The sequence below is a fragment of the Neofelis nebulosa genome, chromosome 2 (assembly GCF_028018385.1).
Source record: "Neofelis nebulosa isolate mNeoNeb1 chromosome 2, mNeoNeb1.pri, whole genome shotgun sequence".
Taxonomy (NCBI): Eukaryota; Metazoa; Chordata; class Mammalia; order Carnivora; family Felidae; genus Neofelis; species Neofelis nebulosa.
Genome location: NC_080783.1, coordinates 194,828,059 through 194,850,866, shown reverse-complemented (window position 1 = coordinate 194,850,866; position 22,808 = coordinate 194,828,059). Strand labels below are relative to the sequence as shown.

The following is a 22,808-nucleotide window of genomic DNA, read 5'->3' as shown; positions in this document are numbered from 1 at the left end:
ATCTGTGAGAGGAATCACTATGACAACTATAGCTTTACAAAATGTTTCTCAAATAGTAAGTCTTGAAAGTCAAAATGACTCCTTGATTTATGGGTTGCAGAATGGATGTTGTGTTAGGAGGCATGAAAGCAACACTAATCCTGTTGTATACGGCTGTCAGAGCTCTTAGGTGACCAGGTGCATTGTCAATGAGCAGTAATCTTTTGGAAGGAGTCTTTTTGTCTGAGTAGTAAATCTCAACAGTGGGCTTAAAATATTCAGTAAACCATGTTGTAAACAGATGTGTCATCATCCAGGCTTTGTTTCACTTATAGAGCAGAGGCAGAGTAGATTTAGTGTAATTCTTAAGGACCCCGGGTTTTTCAGGTTGATATATAAACATTGGCTTCAACTTAAAGTCACCAACTGCATTAGCCATTAACAAGAATCCGTCTGTCCTTTTGAAGTTTTGAAGCCAGGCATTGACTTATTCTCTCTAGCTGTGCAAGTCCTGGATGGCATCTTCTTCCAGTATAAGGCTGTTTCATCTACATAGAAAATCTGTAGCCACCTTCATTCATTATCTTAACTAGATCTTCTGGATAATTTGCTGCAGCTTCTGCATCACCACTTGTTGCTTCACCTTGCATATTTATGTTATGGAGATGGCTTCTTTCCTTAAACCTCATGAACCAGCCTCTCTCTTCTAGCTTCAAATTTCACTTCTGCAACTTCCTCCCCTCTCTCAGCCTTCACAGAATTGAAGAGAGTTAGGGCCTTGCTCAGGATTAGGCTTTGGCTTAAGGGAATTTTGTGTCTGTTTTGATGGATTGGTTTGCTTGTTTATTTATTTATTTAGAGAGTGAGTGAGCACAAGTTGGGAGGGGCAGAGAGAGAGAGAGAGAGAGAGAGAGAGAGAGAGAGAGAGAGAATCCCAAGCAGGCTCCACACTGTTAGCACAGATCCCCACATGGCACTCGATCTCATGAACTGTGAGATCACGACCTGAGTCGAAGTTGGACGCCTAACGGACTGAGGCCACCCAGGCACCCTCATTTTGATCTTCTATCCAGACCACTAAGAGTTTCTTCGTATAAGCAATAAGGTTGTTTTGCTTTCTTAACACTCGCATGTTCACTGGAGCAGCACTTTTAATTTCCTTCAAAAACTTTTCCATTGCATTCACAACTTGGCTGAGTCTTTGGCACAAGAGGCCTACTTTTGGCCTGTCTTGGCTTTCCACATGCCTTCCTCACTAACCTTAATCATTTCTAGCTTTCGATTGAAAGTGAGAGACGTGGGACTCTTCCTTTCACTTGAACACTTAGAGGCCATCATAGGGTTATTAACTGGCCTACTTTCAGTATGGTCGTGTTTCAGGGAATAGGGAGGCTCAAAGAGAGGAAGAAAGAAGGGAATGGCCAGTGAGTGGAGCAGTCAGAACACACAACATCTTTGTATTAACTTTGCTATCTCATATGGGTGCAGTTCGTGGCACCTCAAGACCATTACAACAGCAACTCAGCAATCACTGATCACAGATCACCATAACAAATATAATAATAATGTAAAAGTTTCAAATGTGAGAATGACCAAAATGTGACACACAGACATGAAGTGAACAAGTGCTGCGGCTGGAAAAATAGCGCCAATAGCCTTGCTCACTGCAGGGTTCCCACAAACCTTCAATTTGTAAAAGACTCAGTATATGCAAAGCACAATAAAGTGCAACTAAATGAGCTATGCCTGTACTGTTCAACTCAACATTTATTGAATTCCTACGATGTGCTATAGTCATTGAGTTAGATATTGAGGAGGTAACAGTGAACTGAAGGTCCATTTCTTCTAAGAATTTACAGTCCGATGGCCGAGACAGTAATTTAACACATTGTTTCTACATACTTGTGCTATGTACTCCCTTATACAGAGGGTCTTGGATACACCAAGGATGCATCTTCCAGTCTGGAAGCCTTCCAGAAAGGCTTTCCAAAGGAAGTCACACCTTACCTGAGTTTTGAAGGAATAGAATTTAGAAGAAGAATGAACCATGAATTTAATCTGTGAGAAGATTTTCAATACTTTAAAAATTAGTATACGGAGATCTGTCAACACACATTTCATTAAAGGGTTTGCTTTGATTTTCCTAAGTGATGTTGAACCAGAATAGCTTCTTGCTTCAAAGTTTTCTCTCCTTTGAATTGCCTTTGTTCTTGGTGAAATGCCTTGGCAATAAGAACCTGTTGTAACTTTCCATTGTAATCACAGCCCACTGTACTCAACACCTATTTGTAGCAGAAAAGATGTTTATTTTTTAGGCCAGTGTCTACTTGACATTATCCTCAAAAAGAAGTAAGTTTTCTTTAGATAAATATTACTCAGTCTGTGTTTCCTCAAATCCTTATCTCCTGAATAGTGATAGGTATTTGATTTTAAAAACAGAGAAAATTTAGGGGAAAAATAAGTTGGGTAAATGATTAACGTTATTTATTATAAAACTTATTAGAGAATTTAATACAATAATGCACATTGAAACTTTGAGAAGGGAGACAATATGCAATTTCTTTAGCTTATGGAATCTTTTCTTTTTGTGGAATGTTTTGTGAACCATCAATGGAATAATTTGGGTTGACTGCCCTGTCTAGACCAGAACTTTTTGCCCTCAGCACTATTGATATTTTGGGTGGATACTTCTTTGTTGTAGGGGCTGTCGTGTGCATTGTAGGATGTTTAGCTGTATCCCTACCCTATGTCAATAGCACCCCCTGAGTTGTGACAACCAAAAATGTCTGCAGGCATTTGTCAAATGTTTCCTGGGGGATAATATCTCTCCCACACTGAGAACCACTGGTCTAGACTGTAAGTTCTTTGAAGGCAGACACTCTTTTTCCTATATGATAATTATATAGGTTATATATAACCTATATATAGTGCAGGTTGACATGTAATAAATGAATAAACTAGACATTATGATCAAGCAATGTCACATTGTCCAGATAGAATCTGGACATTGGGTTATAAGCTTTAGGTTATAAAGTCTAACATTATTGGTATTGTTTCACTATCTAAATTAGCAAGTAAATTAATAAATGTAGCTGCTGTTAATCTCCTGCCTGTACAAACTATAATAACGGAGGCTAGTTTGTGGGGGATTAATAGATGATCGCCAGCCTGAACATGGTGATGATCCCTAGAGTTTAGGGATGGTTTTATTTTAAAATGCATATAATTTGGGGGCACCTGGCTGGCTCAGTCCATAGAGCATGCAACTCTTGACCTCAGGGTTGTAAATTCAGTCCCCACATTGGGTGTAGAGATTACAATGTAGAGCTACATTGGGTGTAGCTACAGACCTGATGCTCATAGGAAGTTTTATACAGTAGCCTACATCTGAGAGGAGACCATCATACTGTGTATATAATTTTGACGTCTCCCATAATCAAAATGATAGCAATATGGCAAAATATTTAAAAATCTAGAAAACCTGAGGTTAAAAGATATCACAAACTCTTTATGTCAGAGTATGTTCAGTGAATAATAAGATCTCAATAATTATATCCATTATTATTATCATCATCACGATTGTGAAGGGAGTATTGTCCTTTATGACCAAATAGCACATCAAATGCCTTTCAATCTCTTCAGGACCTCCATCCAGCCTGTTTCAGCCACCTCGTCGTCCTGGCCTTGGAACTGTTGGGAAACCAATTCGACTGTTAGCCAATCATTTTCAGGTTCAGATTCCTAAAATAGATGTGTATCACTATGATGTGGATATTAAACCAGAAAAACGGCCTCGTAGAGTCAACAGGTAAGGACTAGAAAGAGTAGATTTCTATATATTTAAATGTATATCATTTATTTATTATGTATCATATTGTTTTCTAAATTCTTTCATCATGTAGGCTTTGTTTTTTCTCTAAGATGGTAAGTTTCTTGATAGCAGCTTTGTTGTCTCATACTTGGTTATCCTCTACAGATTCTAGCAGTGCTGGGTACATTATTGTCCAACAGTAAATACTTACCAAATGAAGGAGAAAGTCACTCTCATTGTCCAATGGTAGCAGAAATTTAAATAATAAAATAAAAATAGGTGAAGCGTTAGTATGTACAGGAAACTAGAACTATCTGAAAATTCTGGGGCTTCTGGCTGGCACAGTTGGTAGAACATGCGACTCTTGATCTCGGGGCTCGAGATCAAGAGTCAAGACCAAGTTCGATCCTGAAATTGGATATAGAGTTTAATTAAAAATAAAATCTTAAAAAATAACTATCCCAAAATTAATTTTATTATTAAGTATTGGTATTGGACATGAGAAAAATTTAAGTGTAAAGACAGAAGAATCATCTTGGAGTATTGAAAAAAGTGAAGTTCAGAGAGAAGTTCTGTTTAATTCTAACATTACCCAAGTGGGGTCTGGATGAGATGATTTAAGCCTTTTTGGTGTGTATGGCAGGAATTTACCAAATGTGAAGACATAGTCCTGTAGTAGATATCTTTACAATGCTAAGAGCACCCAATTTTCTTTTTTCTGTTTTCACACCATCGTATTCAACAATCCTTAATATCAAGATCCTTGCTTTCTAAGAATGCCTTTGGTGTCAAGTGTAATATTTTATGCTACTGGATATTTTTCTTATTATAGATCAATAACATGGCTTTCTGGTACAGTTTAATCTCATGCAAGCCCTTAATTTTTTGGCTATTATATAACTGAAATCAACGGTAATAGTTACCGTTAATGGCTACCATTAATCCATTCAACGAACATTTTATTAAGTGCTTACTATGTACCAGGTATTGTTCTGTGCTCTGGAAATACAACATGAACAAAACAGGCAAAAATTTCTACCCTTGAGGAGCTTATATTCTAATAGGGGAGAAAACCAAAAATAAATGAATCAGCAAACAAAAATTATTACATGTTAGTTGGTGATAAGTGCTATGAAGAAAAATTAAACAGGGAAAGAAAATAGAGAATGGGGGTGGGATGAGCAACTGAGATGTTTTTAATAATTTTTTGGAGGTAGTGTCAGCACAATGTGCTGATGGATTAAACACGGGATATGAGTGAAGAAATGAGTCATGACTGATCCCAGGGTTTTTGTCCTGTGCAAGTGGAAAAAATGGAGTTGCCACTTGTTGGAATGGGGAAAACTATGGGAGAAGTCAACAGGGCTGGCAGATCAGGAGACCTGTTTGGGCATGTTAGGGCTGAGATGTCTATTAGATATCCTAGTGGAGATGTTGAGTAGGAACTCGAATAGATGAGGTCGGATTTAGGCTGGTGACAAACATTTGAAGGTCATCAGCATATTGGTGGTAAAGCCATGAGCTGGGTAAGATTATATGGGAAGTGAGCATGGTTAGAGAAAAAAAGACTGTAAGAGAAAAGACTCTAAGCACCCCAATATTTAAAAATTAGGGAGATGAGGAAGCCAGGAGACTGGCATGGAAAGGCCACTGGGATAGGTGAAAACCAGGACAGAACAAGGAGGCAAGGGAAGAAGATGTTTTAAGTTGGAAGACTTTATCATCTAATGTTTAAGGAACACTGAATTTAGCATTGTGGAGCTCACTGGGGACCTTGACAAGAGTAGTTTTGGTGGAGGAGAAGTGGAGAAGGTTTAGGAGAGACAGGGAAAGAACAATTAGAGACAACTTCTTTAAGGGATTTTGACACAAAGGGGAACAGAGAAATGGGATGTTCAAATGGGGAGGAAGTCAGGTCAAGGAAGTTTAATTTCTTTGAAGATGAGAGAAATGATAGCATATCTGTATGCTGAAGGAAATAATCCAGTAAAGAGGACAAATCTGATAATTCAGAAGAGAGGAAGATCCTCGGAGTCCTATCCATGAGCACACCAGAGTAAGTAGGCTTATTGTGTGACAAGCACTGTTGTAAATATTCTATGTATATTTATTTACTTAATACAACAAACTTTTGTGGTAGATATTGTGATTATCATAATTTTACAAATGAAAAGAAACAGATAGGTTTCTTGTAACTTGCCCAAGGTCATGCAGTTCTGCCACTTATTCACTCTGTGACCAGGGGCAGATCACTTGCCTATGCTGATTTTTTTTTCTTTAAAAAAATTTTTTTAATGTTTATTTATTTTTGAGAGAGACAGAGTGTGATTGGGGGAGGGGCAGAGAGAGAAGGAGACATAGAACCCAAAGCAAGCTCCAGGCTCTGAGCTGTCAGCACGAGCCTGACACGGGGCTCGAACCCACAAACCGTGAGATCATGACCTGAGCTGAAGTCGGACTCTTTACTGACTGAGCTACCCAGGTGCCCCAAGTATTTTTTTTCTATTTATCACGAAGTAGTATTTTTTTTTTCTGTTTACTATGAAGACAATAATCATTGGCCTACATGTCTCACAAAATTGTTGCATAGATTAAGTGAGAGCAGAGGTGAAAATATCTCTTCACTATAAAACTATTTATGGTTATAATTTAAGAATGTAAGATGAGGGGGGCACCTGGGTGGCTCAGTCAGTTGAGCGTCCGACTTTGGCTCAGGTTATGATCTCGCGGTCTGTGAGTTTGAGCCCCACGTCAGGCTCTGTGCTGACAGCTCAGAGCCTGGAGCCTGCTTCAAATTTTGTGTCTCCCTCTCTCTCTGCCCCTTACCCACTCGTGCTCTGTCTTTCTCTCTCTGTCAAAAATAAACGTTAAAAAAAAATTAAAAAGAAAAGAATGTAAAATGAGGAATTACCCTGCTAATATGAAAATGTATTGTTCTTAAGTTAGCTTTTTTTAATTGGTAATATATGATACTGCATTTCTCCATTAATTTTTTTCAGTTGCGTGATTGAATTTATAAATGTGTGTCTTTTCCCACAGATTTTATTTGTGGAATATTAATGCCTTAGCCAGTTGTAATGTGTTTTGGCTTTTAAGATATAGTTCGCACATGTAACATTCACTAGACGTTGGTGAGATATAGAGCTATCATTGACTCTAGCATTCCAAAATCTCACACGCTCATCTGTCCATCTCAAACCATATACTCTAGTTGCCAGGTAACTAAAGCCGGCATACAGAGTGGTCCAGCGTGTGTATATATATATATATATATATATATATATATATATATATATACGCACACACACACACACACACACACACACACACAAGAACCCTGAAGTAAAGCTAGGCATGCTTGATTGAGGCTTTCATTCTAAAAAGAAAGAAACTACATTGGTAATCTTTATGGAATAAGGATATTTTACATTTCCTTCTCCACACTGCTCAAGAGTACTTTGGCATAAAGCAAGACAGTATGCAGAATAATAAATTACCAGCATTTGGCAAAGGGATTGACTTATTCCTTGGAGTATATGCATCTTAGATTTATTGGTCCTCAGATTTCTGAATTTCTGCCTACTCTTTTCTCTGAAACCATTATACTTGAATGAGGATGTTTAGTTGCTAACAATTACGAATTACGAATATTCATGCCAAACTTAGATGCCAAAGATAGATTATTCTCATAAGGCTATATTTATCATCAGAGAGGATTGTGAAAAATAAGAGTTTGAGAGGCTGCCATAAATTTTATGCTCTCTTTTTATTCCCTGCTTTCTTATCATCTCATAGCTGCCTTTGCTCACTTGTTGCCACCTTTCTTTAGTTGACCATTGCTAACTATTTTTTAATTACTGAAGTCAATTCTAACTTTAACTCTTACTTTTTCCAAGTAGTTTTGAACTCAATTTAGGTGATTAAAGTATAGCGGTAGTTTCCTTACTATTCACCATTTCTCAAAGCTAATTGCCACTCTCTCCATTACTGTTAAGAGAGGTAGTAGACACAATGGTACGGCACTTCAAGATGCAAATATTTGGTGATCGGCAGCCTGGCTATGATGGCAAAAGAAACATGTACACGGCACACCCACTGCCAATTGGACGGGATAGGGTAAGTGTTAATAGTCAGAAATGTATGATAGGCTTAGGTCATTTCCGTAGAACAAGAATGTTTCCCTTTCTAATGGCAACTTATTTCTTTTTTTTTTTTCCTTATTTTTTAAATTTTTATTTGTGTTGAGAGAGAGAGAGAGAGAGGAAGGGGCAGAGAGAGAGAGAGAATCCCAAGCAAGCTTCATGCTGTCAGCGCAGAGCCCTATGTGGCACTTGAACTCATGAACTGTGAGACTGTGACCTGAGCCGAAACCAAGAGTCAGGCGCTTAACCAACTGAGCCACCCCCGTGCCCCATGGCAACTTAATTCTCAGTTGTTTCACATAGTATTGATAGATTTGTTATTGTGTCCATATTCCCTTGTCCCTTAGTCAATCAATAATTGAAGATTAGATAAGCGTTAGAATCTAGGTTGATTATGTCATCTCTACATACATTCCAAGGTTTTCACATTGCTAAAGTACTTGCTACCTGAATCTGAACAATGGAGTCTTTATAGAGTATAGAAAATTATCTAAACCCATTGATGAAAATATTTGTAATACCATAATAACTTTTTCTAAATTTATTTTAATTAGAAAAACAGTATATAAATATCTACTCATTATAAACTTACTTAGACAATCTAGAAATATTGTGATTTCCAGCCTCCTCACCTGCCTATACCCTTCATCCCACTTTCCTTTTTAGAGGAAACTATTCTAATAGTTTGGTATGTATCTTTTCAGATATTTTTATGTGCATTAGCTATTTATGCATATGTTTATGTGTAATCTTGTTTGTTTACATATCATTCTATGATTCACTTTATCACTTAACAATATGTCTGGAAGGGGCACCTGGGTGGCTCAGTCACTTAAGTGTCCAACTCTTGATTTCAGCTCAGGTCATGATCTTACAGTCATGGGATTGAGCTCTTCACTGACATTGTCGAGCCTGCTTGGAATTCTCTTTCCCTCTCTCTCTGCTCCTCCCTGACTCACGCTGTCTCTAAATAAACAAACAAACAAATAAATAAATATTAAAAAAAAACAATATGTCTGGGGGATCTTTCCATTTTTTTTACATTTAGAGGTTTTATTATTTTTTTTAATTCAAATTCTTTTTATTGTGGTAAAGAGTACATAATGTAAAAATTACTATTTTATCCATTAAAATTTTTTTTAATGTTTATTTACTTCTGAGAGAGAGACAGACAGACAGAGCATGAGTGGGAGAGGGGCAGAAAGAGAGGGAGACACAGAATCCAAAGCAGGCTCCAGGCTCTGAGCTGTCATCACAGAGCCTGACACGGGGCTCAAACCCATGAACTATGAGATCATGACCTGAGCCAAAGTCAGACTGTCAACCAACTGAGCCACCCAGGCACCCCTTAACCATTTTTTTTTTTGAGAGAAAGAGAGAGGGAGTGGAGGAGAGGGGCAGAGGGAGAGAAGAGAGAGAGAGAGAGAGAGAGAGAGAGAGAGAGAGAGACTGAGAGAGAGAATATATGAATCTTAAGCAGGCTCCACACTCAGCACAGAGCCCGATGTGGAGCTTGATCCCACAAATCTGGATCATGACCTGAGCTAAAATCAACAGTCGGATGCTCAACTGTTTGAGGCACCCAGGTGCCCCTAATTAACCATTTTTAGGTGTACAATGCAATGGCATTTAGCATATTCACATTGTTGTACAATCGTGACCACTATTGATCTCCGCAACTTTTTCATCCTCCTGTACTGGAAGTATGTACCCCTTAAGCAGTAAGTTCCCCTCTCCTCTTCCTCTAGTTCCTGCTATCCACTGTTCTACTTTCCGTCTCTACAAATTTGACTATTCTAGGTACCTCATATATATGGAATCATACAATCTTTGTCCCTTTGTGTCTGGCTTATTTCACTTAGCGTAATGTTTTCAAAGTTCATCCACATTGTAGCATTCCCCTTATTTTCAAACTATTATTTGCATAATGGTCAATACTAAATCATTCCCCTATTGATGGAGACTTAGGTTGTTTACAATGTTTTGCAACTACAGAAAGTGTTAAAGTTAAATATCCTTATGCATAGACTATATTGAGTATTCCTGGCATCTTTTTTTCAGCCTTTGTAAATAGGTATATGTAAATGTGATTTTTTTTTCCTTAGGTTGATATGGAAGTGACACTTCCAGGTGAGGGTAAAGACCAAACCTTTAAAGTGTCTGTTCAATGGGTATCAGTTGTGAGCCTTCAGTTGCTTTTAGAAGCTTTGGCTGGGCACTTGAATGAAGTCCCAGATGACTCAGTACAAGCACTTGATGTTATTACAAGGCACCTTCCCTCCATGAGGTTAGTATCTTCATTTGAGTTCTTTCCCAAAATGTCAGGGGTTTTTTTGGTAGGTTGCATCAGAGCCACTGAAAGGTTTCTGCATAAGTCATAGTTCAAACTTGGTTTCAAGTTTGTTTATAAAGTCGAGAGAGAAATGAAAGACCTTGCACGCTTTTCATTGTGAAACATGCCAACTATTTTTTCAGGTACACTCCAGTGGGTCGTTCTTTTTTCTCACCTCCTGAAGGTTATTACCACCCTCTGGGAGGGGGCAGAGAGGTTTGGTTTGGCTTTCACCAGTCTGTGAGACCCGCTATGTGGAATATGATGCTCAATATTGATGGTATGATGGAATTCTCTTTTGATTCTTTGTTCTTTTGGCTGGTTGTGTTTTTTTTTTGTTTGTTTTTTTGTTTTGTTTTGTTTTGTTTTATTTTGTTTTGTTTTTTTGTGGTGCTTTCCCTCTCCCTGAAGCTAAGTATCCTTCCTCTCTGTTTGTTAGTATCTGCAACTGCTTTCTACCGGGCTCAGCCTATCATTGAGTTCATGTGTGAGGTTTTAGACATTCAGAACATCAATGAACAGACCAAACCTCTAACAGATTCCCAGCGTGTCAAGTTTACCAAAGAAATCAGAGGTGGGTATTTGCATTGTGGTAGTCTCAGAAAGGCAGCTCGACACGGTGGAAAGAGCACAGTCTTGGAGTCAGACACATCTGGGTTTCTAGCCCAGCCCAACCAGTTCTATCAGTGGGACCTGTGGCTAGATACTGAATCACCATGAGTCTTAATTTATTCATCTCTAAGGTAAAGATAATAATATGTATCTTTATGGTTGATGTGAGAATTAAAGGCAATTAAATGTATAAAGCTTCTTGCCCAGTAGCTGGCACATATCAGACACTCTAAGCCTTACCCACTTAAAAGCTTCCGTTTTAATAAAATAACACAAGTTCATTTATTATCCCTTTGGAATTTCTTTTCTTCTTGTTATTAGCTTTCTTCTCTCACTAGAACACAAGCTTCGTCAGGGCTATCTCTAGATCTGATAATAAGGACCAGAGTAGTTGATGCATAGTAGATATTTATTGAATTAATTAATAAATTTAAGTAGATTGCACATCTTAGGTCATCTGGGTTCTAAGTTTTTCTTCTTAGCTGAGACTTTTTGCCTGTACATGATGAAATTGTTCCCATATCCTTGCAACTTTTGTCCTGTACAATGCCATGCCTTTCCAAAGACAACATTTAAACCTGTTTCATCACTTTGATTTTAACTAACACCCAATGTCTTAACTTTTTTTTTTTACTTCAGGTCTTAAAGTTGAGGTGACCCACTGTGGACAGATGAAACGAAAATACCGAGTTTGTAATGTGACTAGACGGCCAGCTAGTCATCAAACGTATGTTAACCACATCTAAAATGATACTGTTACATTTTTTAGTAACAGAGGAAGCTGCTATAATCATTTGAGAAATTGGCATCCCATATTGTAATCTTCAAAATCACTGTAATCCTCTTTTAAGCACCAAAGCTTTAAAAAATGTTTTAAGTATTTTTGATGGAGACATTTAGAAAACATATCTCTTGGCGTTTGATTCATTTCACCTCTTAAACACAGAGGATGCCAAACACAGATCAACTTTTATGTAACAATGCCGAGTCATGATTAAAAGCATCCTTTATTATACTGTTGTAATTCTCAATGCATGTCCCAAAGGGTTTGTCAAGGCCTATACATCATATAAGGCTGTCATGGGAAGATAATTGCTTTGTGTTTTGTTTGGATTTTTCTCTCTTTGTAGTTAGTGGCTACTTCTTCCAGCTGTCAGTATGTATGGCATGCCTCTTAACAGCTCACTCATTTCCATTTTCCAAACTTATTTTTCTTTTCTTTCTTTTTTTATACGTTTTTTAAGTGTTTATTTATATTTGAGAGAGAGAGAGAGAGAGAGAGAGAGAGAGAGCGCGCGAGCATGAGCGGGGGAGGGGCAGAGAGACGGATACAGACAGAATCTGAAGCAGGCTCCAGGCTCCGAGCTGTCGGCACAGAGCCCGATGTGAGATCATTGGAGGCGCCCCTCCAATCTCATTTTTCTAATCACCCAACTTCTAATCCACTGGGAACTACACATAATCAGAAAATATATATGAAAGTGCTTTTTTTTAATTTACTATATCTGTAAGTTTTATTCTTGTAATCAAGATCTTTAAATTCATATCTGACATAAATAAATATTGGCTCCTCCAAGTAAAGAGCATGAACTTAAATATATAAACGACATTATTTTGTTTAGTCAGAAGACTTTTGTTTGTTTGTTTATATTCTACTCTGACTTGTTTTTTTAAACAAATTTTTTATTTTATTTTATTTTTTTTTTTTAATTTTTTTTTCAACGTTTTTTATTTATTTTTGGGACAGAGAGAGACAGAGCATGAACGGGGGAGGGGCAGAGAGAGAGGGAGACACAGAATCGGAAACAGGCTCCAGGCTCCGAGCCATCAGCCCAGAGCCTGACGCGGGGCTCGAACTCACGGACCGCGAGATCGTGACCTGGCTGAAGTCGGACGCTTAACCGACTGCGCCACCCAGGCGCCCCTAAACAAATTTTTTAATGTTTGTTTATTTCTGAGAGAGAGAGCACACACGAGTAGGGGAGGGGCAGAGAAAGAGAGAGGGGGACAAAAGATCTGAAGTGGGCTTCGCTGACAGCAGACAGCCTGATGTGGAGCTCGCACCCACAAACCATGAGATCACAACCTAAGCTGAAGTGAGACGTTCAACTGACTAAGCCATCCAGGTGCTGCTAGTCTTGACTTTATTTTAGATCCATGGTTCTCAACGCTTAAACTTTAGTGTACATTGGGGCACCTGGGTGGCTCAATTGTTTGGGCATCCGGCTCTTGATTTCAGCTTGGGTCGCAATTTCATGGTCTATGAACTTGAGCCCTGCATCAGGGTCCGTGAGACAGCATGGAGCCTGCTTGGGGTCCTCTCTTTCTCTGTCCCTCCCCTGCTTGTGCTATCTCTCAAAATAAATTAAAAAACAATAGTAAATAAAAAACCTTTAACTTTAATCTACATCAAAATCACTGGGAGGGATTTGTTCTAGATAATAGAAGTTTTGGAGTGATCTCTGGATAAATGTGGTATATTAATTCAGTGTGATTTGATTAAACTCTTCAGTAAAAACTCATATTCATCTGATGTGAATTTCTTAAGAGTTATAAAATAATATTTCATGTATCCTTCATATTATACCATTGACTTCATTCTCTAGGGGAAAAAAATGTTACCCAAACTTTATGAAGTCACTATTGAGGAGTGTAGCTTTTTTTAAAGAACTGTATCTTTTTCATTAATTACTTCACATAATCCTATAAGAATAATTATACTTGTAGGCTTGTATGATCTTTGCATACAAATTAAAAGCACATAGTTTTAACGTTTATTTATTTTTGAGACAGAGAGAGACAGAGCATGAACCGGTGAGGGTCAGAGAGAGGGAGACACAGAATATGAAACAGACTCCAGGCTCTGAGCTGTCAGCACAGAGCCCGACACGGGGCTCGAACTCACAGACCGTGAGATCATGACCTGAGCCGAAGTCAGCTGCTTAACTGACTGAGCCACCCAGGCGTCCCAAAAGCACATGGTTTTAAATATCACATAGGTGATCCTCACTGCATTGTTACTTTGTAGGGCTGTAGCAGTTAAGAAAACAGATTAAAGTTATTACCAAATATTTGCACCAAGTATTTGAGATAATTTGCCCCCTAGAAAAGCCAAAGAAAGGGAACCTCTTAAATCGCACTCCCCAGTTTATATTATATATCCTGGCAAAGCCTCATTTTCATGTATTTAGTCTTGTTTCCCCCAGACCCACATATATCTGTCCTGGTTTGGGGATCTGGAAATTGGCCTCAATAACTATGTTACATTCATGTTACAAATAGTTCTCTTAAACAAATAAAACTTCTGTGTGGGGGGTGCCTGGGTGGCTCAGTCGGTTAAGCATCTGACTCTCTCTTTTTTTTTTTTTTTTAATTTTTTTAAGTTTATTTATTTTTGAGAGAGAGAAACAGCACAAGCAGGAGAGGGGCAGAGAGATAGGGAGAGAGAGAATCCCAAGCAGGCTCCGCACTGCCAGTACAGAGCCCAACGAGGGGCTCAAATCCACGCACCGTGAGGTCATAACCTCAGCCAAAATCAAGAGTCAGATGCTCAACCAACGGAGTCATCCAGGCACCCCAGCATCTGACTCTTGATCTCAGGGTCGTGAGTTCAAGCCCACTTTGGGCTCCACGCTGGGTGTGAAAGCTCAAAAAAAAAAAAAAAAAAGAAGATTGACCTTTGTTTTTTAAGTGACTGATCAAGGTAGAAAATGTTTGTAGGCTTTTGTTTGCTTGCTTTTTTAAGAAAAAAAAATCTCGGGGCGCCTGGGAGGCTCAGTCGGTTGGGCGACCGACTTCGGCTCAGGTCATGATCTCACAGTCCGTGAGTTCAAGCCCCGCATCGGGCTCTGTGCTGACAGCTCGGAGCCTGGAGCCTGTTTCAGATTCTGTGTCTCCCTCTCTCTCTGACCCTCCCCTGTTCATGCTCTGTCTCTCTATGTCTCAAAAATAAATAAACGTCAAATTAAAAAAAAAAGAAAAAAAAAAGAAAAAAAATCTCGAAGAAATTTCTGAAAAGATATTCTCTCCTGTAGTTTTCCTTTACAGCTAGAAAATGGTCAAGCTATGGAATGTACAGTAGCCCAATATTTTAAGCAGAAATATAGTCTGCAGCTGAAATATCCCCACCTCCCCTGCCTCCAAGTGGGACAAGAACAAAAACATACATACTTGCCACTTGAGGTAAGCTAAGCTGAATTTTCTTTTGCCAAATCTGCCAATCTCTTGAATGAGTTAAAAAAAAAAAAAAGAAATCACGTTCTAGGCTAGTGGCAGAATCTAGTATTAGTTTTTAAAATGTTTTGGGCAAATAGCTTCACCAGGTAACAGCATTTTCACGTTTTGAGGAATAGAAGATGTAAGATACAGTTTAGCTCTATCTAAGGCTCACGACATAGAAACCCATTACACAAAACGAATTTCTCTTTGCCTCTCGGCAGGTCTGCAATATTGTGGCAGGACAGCGATGTATAAAGAAGCTCACGGACAATCAGACTTCCACAATGATCAAAGCAACAGCAAGATCTGCACCTGATAGACAGGAGGAAATCAGTAGACTGGTCAGTAAGTCATGGTCTTCAAGATAAGCTAGCTTTAAGATGAAAAAAGAAGAAAATATAAAACTCCTGGTGGGACACAGTTACTCTTTGGTTTTTATATACGCAGGCTTTCCTGTTCCTTAGGTGAAGAGTAACAGTATGGTGGGTGGACCAGATCCATACCTTAAAGAATTTGGCATTGTTGTCCACAATGAAATGACAGAGCTCACAGGCCGGGTACTTCCAGCACCAATGCTGCAGTATGGAGGCCGGGTAAGCTTTTTATTTTATTCAGTAAGCTTCTTCCAACAACCAGTCAAAAAGAGAATAACCCAGGGTTTCTCCACTACACCACACTGAATTTACCCATAGTTTTGTTCAGTATTGCTTTTTGTCTTTTGGCTAATACCAAATAGAATTTTGTTTATCCCCTCATCAACATTAAAATGGCCTTAGATTGTAATGTCTTTTCTCTTTTCTTTTGTTTCTTTTTTGTTTTGTTTTTTTTTTAAAGAATAAAACGGTAGCCACACCCAACCAGGGTGTCTGGGACATGCGAGGAAAGCAGTTTTATGCTGGCATTGAAATTAAAGTTTGGGCAGTTGCTTGTTTTGCGCCTCAGAAACAATGTAGGGAAGATTTACTAAAGTGAGTATCTTCATATTTTCAGCTTAGTAATATCCCTTCCAGATATGAAAATACCATCTTTACATGAATGTGCTATGTGCACTGGCACCAAATCTCTGACTCCTATAGTGACACCATCTGGCTATAGGAAAAAGACCTTGTATTATAGTAAATTGCAAACTTGGGAATGACAGTAAGAATCTGAGTCAGCTTTCTTACATTTAGAGCAGAAATTTGTGACTCACAAGGCCAAAGCAGTGACAGTTGGCAAACTCTTCTGAGTTCTTAGTGAAGCTTCCTTTGGTATTAATTGTATCTTTCCAGCTAAGATAAAAACTAGTCCATTTTTAATCATTATAATTTACTAGTGAGCTTGTTTTATTGCAGGGTCACTGACTAAGATCATTGGTTCATGTCTTACAGATGCAGCTATCTATAGAAAGGAAGTTAGTAAAAAGGGTGGAAAACTCAAGGCAGGAAAAGGGAACTGGCTGAAAGAAAGGAATCTTACAAATCTTGACAAATGCACAAAAGAAATTCGGAAAGCTTTATACATATATTAAAGTAACTTCACAAATTTAAAATTTAAAACTTCACAATGAATTTTATTTTTTTAAAGTGATGATTTCTTTTGATATTGTTATTGAATCAAATCTATTACAAGTTTGAATGTAATCCTAAATATACTGATTTGTGTTTCCATATTCTCAATTGAACACAAGCTTACCCAACTATTCTCGTGCCAGGCTTACCAAAATACACATTATATCTGAAATTTTGACTTTGCTTTTCTTTAGTTCAGAATTATTGACCTGAATGTTTAAAAAAAATCTTTGAACAAAAATGCTATTATAGTCCCTGGGGCCCCGTTGAGGTATACTTATTTAAAAATTCAAAATGATAATCTGATAGCTTAATATTAATAACACAGATTCTTTGTGCATTATAATTGCAGTGATACAATTGCCAGCCCATTTTTGGCAACCGGTTATGGATTTTTTGTTTATTTGTTTGTCTTTAATTTTGGCTAAGAATGTGCAAAACTGAAAGAAGTGTCTTTGAGGAAAATAAATGCTAGGAATGTACTCTGAAATGAAAGCACTGTACTACTGGTTCTATTTTACCAGGAGTTTCACTGACCAGCTCCGTAAAATCTCTAAGGATGCAGGGATGCCCATCCAGGGCCAGCCATGTTTCTGCAAGTACGCACAGGGTGCGGACAGCGTGGAGCCCATGTTTAAACACCTGAAAATGACATATGTGGGCCTACAGCTCATAGTGGTTATCTTGCCTGGGAAGACACCAGTGTATGGTATGGACCCCTTTAATATTGAATGAGGGATGATTTCAAATAGTTGGTCAGGATAAGCTAGGTTATGCTGCAGTCACAAACAACTCCAAACTCTCAGTGGCTCAGATCATCCAAGGTTTATTTTTTGCTTTTCCTGTGTGTCCACTGAGGTAGACTATGGCCTCTGTTACATGTCATCATGTTATTTTTCACTCTGAGACCCGGGTTGGCATAGCAGTTGCTATTTGGAATGTTCTTGGCCCCTTGGCAAAGAGAAAAGAGGGCTCTGGAAGGCTCTTAACATCTGCAACTTCTGTTTTTGAGAGAGAGGGAGAGAGAGAGAGAGAGAGAGAGAGAGAGAGAGAGAGAGAGAGAGAGAGAGAGAAAGAGAGAGAAAGAGAGAGAGAGAGAATGTGTAGATGTGTAGCCAGGGCAGAAAGAGGGGGAGAGAAAGAATCCCAAGCAGGCTCCTCACTATTGACACAGGACCCGATGTGGGGCTCGATCTCATGAACTATGAGATCATGACCTGAGCCAAAATCAAGTTGGATGCTTAACTGACTGAGCCACCAGGTGCCCCAACATCCACAACTTCTTGACCACAACCAGCCACTGGCTCTTCCCAACCTTTTTGCGGGAAGCAAGAATGGGGGCCAGGAAGTACAGTGGGAATGAGTGTCGGGCATACAGTACCATTCCACCGTAGTCCTCAAAGCAGGAAGAACTGGAATGTTTGGTAAGAAGCACTTAAGAATATCAGAGTGGGGAGGAGTGGGAGAACCTACCACTGGCAGAAAAGAAGCTGTCTAGTTTGTATCTATTATCACAAGAATGATACAAAAGTTCCTTTGACTGTCATCTGAGTGAGGGATTTGGGAGCTACAGACCGGCTGTTTGAACTTTACAAAATGTCTTCAACTCCCTCTGGAGTTGTCTCTTCTGTTACTTTCTGGTTATCTCTGTGTTTAGAGGGGAAGAGGGGGAGGGTGGGAGAAAAATACTGAAAATTCAAAGAGCTGGCATGTATACTGATAGGGAGGAGCTGGGAGATGGATTCCTTTGCCAGACCAGTCCTGTGGAAAAAGTAACCTCAGGGGACTGCGTTAGTAGTGGCAGGCAGCATCCAAGGGTAAAAGGAGTGGCCTAGCTTTAATGCTCACCGGAGGGAAGAAGAGGGAAATTTCCCTGGGGGTTTAGCAGATGAAACAGCCGCATCTAGCACAGGGTACCGTATACACTAGGCACTCTGTAAATGTTTATGTGTGGATTTTCCCCTCTATTCTTAGTAATTAGGAGAATATTTAAACATTGTTAAATTAATTAATGGATTTATTCTTGTAGCGGAGGTGAAACGTGTTGGAGATACCCTTCTGGGTATGGCCACACAGTGTGTCCAGGTAAAAAATGTGGTGAAGACCTCACCCCAAACCCTTTCCAACCTTTGCCTGAAGATAAATGCAAAGCTCGGAGGAATTAACAATGTGCTTGTACCTCATCAAAGGTAAGATTCTGAACTCTGTTTTTTTCCGCTCTTGCGTTATATATAAGATCGAATGTAACATAATTCACAGTAAAGCACACAAATCTCAAACATGCATCTCAATTACTTTTTCTTATATATGTATGAATGCACTCATGTAACCACTACTCAGGTGAAGACGTAGAAAATTTCCGGGACCTCGTCAGGCTTCCTTGTGGCCCTTCCCAACAGAGAACCCCCAGAAGTTAACACTCTCACCATAGATTGGTTTTGCCTGTTTTTGAACTTCATGTAAATGGAACCGTACTACATGTCATGTTTTATGCCCGTCTTCTTTTGCTCATCATTATGTGTCTGGAATTCATTCATGTTACTGTATTAAGTAGTCATTTGTTCTTTTTCATTGTTGTGTATTATTTCATTATGTGAATATACCACAGAATTTTAATCTGTTCTGCCATTGACGGATATTCTTATACATTCATTATACATTTTTTCTATATTTTTGGTAGAATTTAAGTACTCTTTCTCTTGAGTATATATCCAAGAGCAGAATTGTTAAGTTGTTGAGAATACATGTATTTTAAAAAAAATTTTTTTAACGTTTATTTAGTTTTGAGACAGAGAGAGACAGAGCATGAACGGGGGAGGGTCAGAGAGAGAGAGAGACCTAGAATCTGAAACAGGCTCCAGGCTCTGAGGTGTCAGCACAGAGCCCAACGTGGGGCTCGAACTCACAGACCGCGAGATCATGACCTGAGCCGAAGTCGGCCGCTTAACCGACTGAGCCACTCAGGCGCCCCGAGAATACATGTATTTAGCATCTATAGATGCTGTCAAATAATTTTCCAGAGTGGTTGTACCAGTTTACATTTCTGCTGAGAGTTCTGGTTGCTCCATATTCTCACCAACACTTGGTAGTATCAGTCCTTTTAACTGTAGCCATTTTGTTTGGGTGTAATAGTATCTCGTTATGGTTTTAATTTGCATCCCCCTAATGATTAATCACGTTGAGCACAATTTCATATGTTTGTTGGCTATTTGGATATCCTCTTTTGTGATGGGTTTGTTCAGTTCTTTGCCCATTTCTTTATTAATCTTTTCATTAATTTGTAGTTTCCCTATCTACTGAGATAATATCTGACTTGTTAACTCTGAAATGTTTCCGTGTGGGGGCACCTGGATGGCTCAGTTGGTTAAGTGTCCAACTCTTGGTTTCAGCTCAGTTCATGATCTTGTGGCTCTGTGGATCCGAGCCCTACATCGGGCTTTGCACTGGCAGTGCGGAGCCTACTTGGGATTCTCTCTCTCTCCATCTCTCTGTGCCTCTCCCTCACTTGTGCTGTCTCCGTCTCTCTGAAAATAAACTTAAAAAAATATTTTCATGTGAAATTCTGTATGTGAAAGCAATTTGAAAAGATAAATTTAGGGCTGTGGTATTAGTCATTGCTATACTTAACAAGAATGTGAAATTGAGTGCCTTGCTATTAGTACAATCATATTCCAATTCTTAATTTTCCCTTGAATGAAGCTTATAGGTAACAAAATCCTTCCTACAACATTGGTAGATGAGGTCTGCAGGCCATATGGGAAGTTAAGCTAAAATCTGAAATCATTTAATTTCACCCCAAACATTTGAGACAATATAGCATAGTAGCCTAGAGTGCATACTTTGGTGTCTGACTTCCTAAGGTTTGGATTCCAACTTTACCACTTCCAAGTTATGTAAGCTTGGGTGAGCCCCTTATTCTCTTCTGTCTCATTTTTTAAATACGGAAAATTGAGATGATAATTGTACCATAATTCCTCATGGAATTTTTCTGAGGGCTAAATCAGTCAATACAGGTAAAGTGCTTAGCACAGTGACTGTTACATAGTGTATGTAAGCTGTTACTATGTTACACATATGTATGTGATAGATACATGCCGTTGTACTGCTCTGTGCCAGACCCATGTTGCATAACGATACATATAGAGAAATCTAGCACAGCCTCTGCCTTCATGGAGATATCTATTCTTTAGTACCCATTATAGGAGATTTTTAGATTTGGGATGTCTCCTATATTATACTTAAATAGTTAGAACTCAATTCCAAGCCCTACCTTAAAGAATGTACCAGAGAAGGATGCATTATATTTTTCTCCTTGATTCCTTAGAAAAATCAGTGCCAAATAAATGAAATCATTCTTTCAACAAATATTTATTGAGTGCCAACCTTGAGCTAGGCAGTGTTCTAGGCACTAGGGATGCTTCAATGAACAAGACAAAACAAAACAAAATTCTTGCCCTTGTGGAACTTATATTCGTGTGTGTGTGTGTGTGTGTAGACAATAAATAAAATAATTTACTGGGGTGTCTGGCTGGCTCAGTCATTAGAGCATGTGACTCTTGATCTCAGGGTTATGCGTTCAAGCCCCACAATGGGTATAGAGATTAGTTAAAAATAAAATCTTAAAAAAAAATAATCAAGTAAAATATGTGGTGTAAGTGATGAATACCACAGATTAAAATAGGGAAGTAGATAGACTCGATTCTCTTCTCTAAGCCTCACATCTTAAAGAGCATTGAGGTCTCTCTTTTTCTCTCTCTCAAAATAAATAAACAAACAAATAAATAAATTTTTTAAAAAACGGGGTGCCTGGGTGGCTCAGTCAGTTAAGCGTCTAACTCTTGGTTTCCGCTCAGGTCATGATCTCACAGTTTGTGTGTTTGAGCCCTACATCAGGCTCTGCTCTGATAGCTCAGAACTTGCTTGGGATTCTTTCTCTCTCCCTCTCTCTCTGCCCCTCCCCCACTTGCACTCACACACTCTCTCTCTCTCAAAATAAATAAATAAACAAAAAAAAAAATTAAAGAGCACTGGGGGATTTTATTCCAGTTCCGTGTACATTCTGCATTTCTATATCTGCTGTGGGAATACTAGGATCCAAGAGTACTTGTTCTGGTCTTCCCTTTACACAGAGATTTTATTAAATTCAGCTCAGGTCCTCTTTGTTAATTCTTCCCTTCCTGCTATTATAGAAGAACCATGTTGTCTTCTTAAGTCAATTCAGATTCATTGCAGGAGAGGCACAAACACTCAGTGGCCCTTAGAGTTCTCACCTAATGGGCACAGGTCTTCGTTCCCTTTTGTAAGATTATATCTGTGATTGTATCTGGTGAGCTTGCTAAACACAGACATTTTCATCTGTATGTTTCCTTCAATCTGAGCAGGCCCTCGGTGTTCCAGCAGCCTGTCATCTTCCTGGGAGCCGATGTCACGCACCCCCCAGCAGGGGATGGGAAGAAGCCTTCCATTGCTGCTGTCGTTGGCAGTATGGATGGGCACCCCAGCCGGTACTGTGCCACCGTTCGGGTGCAGACCTCCCGCCAGGAGATCTCCCAGGAGCTCCTCTATAGTCAGGAGGTAATTCAGGACCTTACTAACATGGTTCGAGAGCTGCTGATCCAGTTCTACAAATCCACACGCTTCAAACCCACTCGGATCATCTATTACCGTGGAGGGGTATCCGAGGGACAAATGAAACAGGTACTCTGATTACCCATAGTTGCCTTTTGGGGTTTCTAGGTATCTGATGGAGCTTCCTCCCATCTGCCACTCTGGGTAAATCAGATCTGAGAGATGCTAGGTGAGTTCTCAATTAAACCTCATTCTGTTTGTAACTCCTAGGTAGCTTGGCCAGAGCTAATAGCAATTCGGAAGGCATGTATTAGCTTGGAAGAAGATTATCGGCCAGGGATAACCTATATTGTGGTGCAGAAAAGACATCACACACGACTCTTCTGTGCAGATAAAACAGAAAGGGTAAGAAACCATGGTATAAGCTTCATTATCTGGCACAAGTGAATATGTTTTTAAATGGGCATATGTACTTTTTTTTCCTAAAAGCAGAAGTGTAATAATAAGTTAATATATTAACTCCAGTTGAGCTTAGATGATCACTTCTGAATGATACAGGTTTTAAGACTGAGTATTTCTCCTGTATGACAGAAGTG

General features: G+C 39.0%; 1 protein-coding gene across 1 annotated transcript in view; it reads left to right on the top strand.

Moving 5' to 3' along the window:
• AGO4 (argonaute RISC component 4) overlaps positions 1 to 22,808 on the top strand; it is a 42,036-nt gene that overhangs the window by 5,559 nt on the left and 13,669 nt on the right. Inside the window, exons 2-15 of the mRNA XM_058718086.1 lie at positions 3,622 to 3,787; positions 7,786 to 7,906; positions 10,038 to 10,219; positions 10,408 to 10,544; positions 10,704 to 10,838; positions 11,516 to 11,603; positions 14,911 to 15,058; positions 15,316 to 15,435; positions 15,559 to 15,687; positions 15,929 to 16,062; positions 17,169 to 17,353; positions 18,674 to 18,833; positions 22,026 to 22,341; positions 22,483 to 22,617. Coding sequence (XP_058574069.1) covers positions 3,622 to 3,787; positions 7,786 to 7,906; positions 10,038 to 10,219; positions 10,408 to 10,544; positions 10,704 to 10,838; positions 11,516 to 11,603; positions 14,911 to 15,058; positions 15,316 to 15,435; positions 15,559 to 15,687; positions 15,929 to 16,062; positions 17,169 to 17,353; positions 18,674 to 18,833; positions 22,026 to 22,341; positions 22,483 to 22,617 — 2,156 coding nt within the window. The remainder of the gene's footprint in view (positions 1 to 3,621; positions 3,788 to 7,785; positions 7,907 to 10,037; positions 10,220 to 10,407; positions 10,545 to 10,703; positions 10,839 to 11,515; positions 11,604 to 14,910; positions 15,059 to 15,315; positions 15,436 to 15,558; positions 15,688 to 15,928; positions 16,063 to 17,168; positions 17,354 to 18,673; positions 18,834 to 22,025; positions 22,342 to 22,482; positions 22,618 to 22,808) is intronic.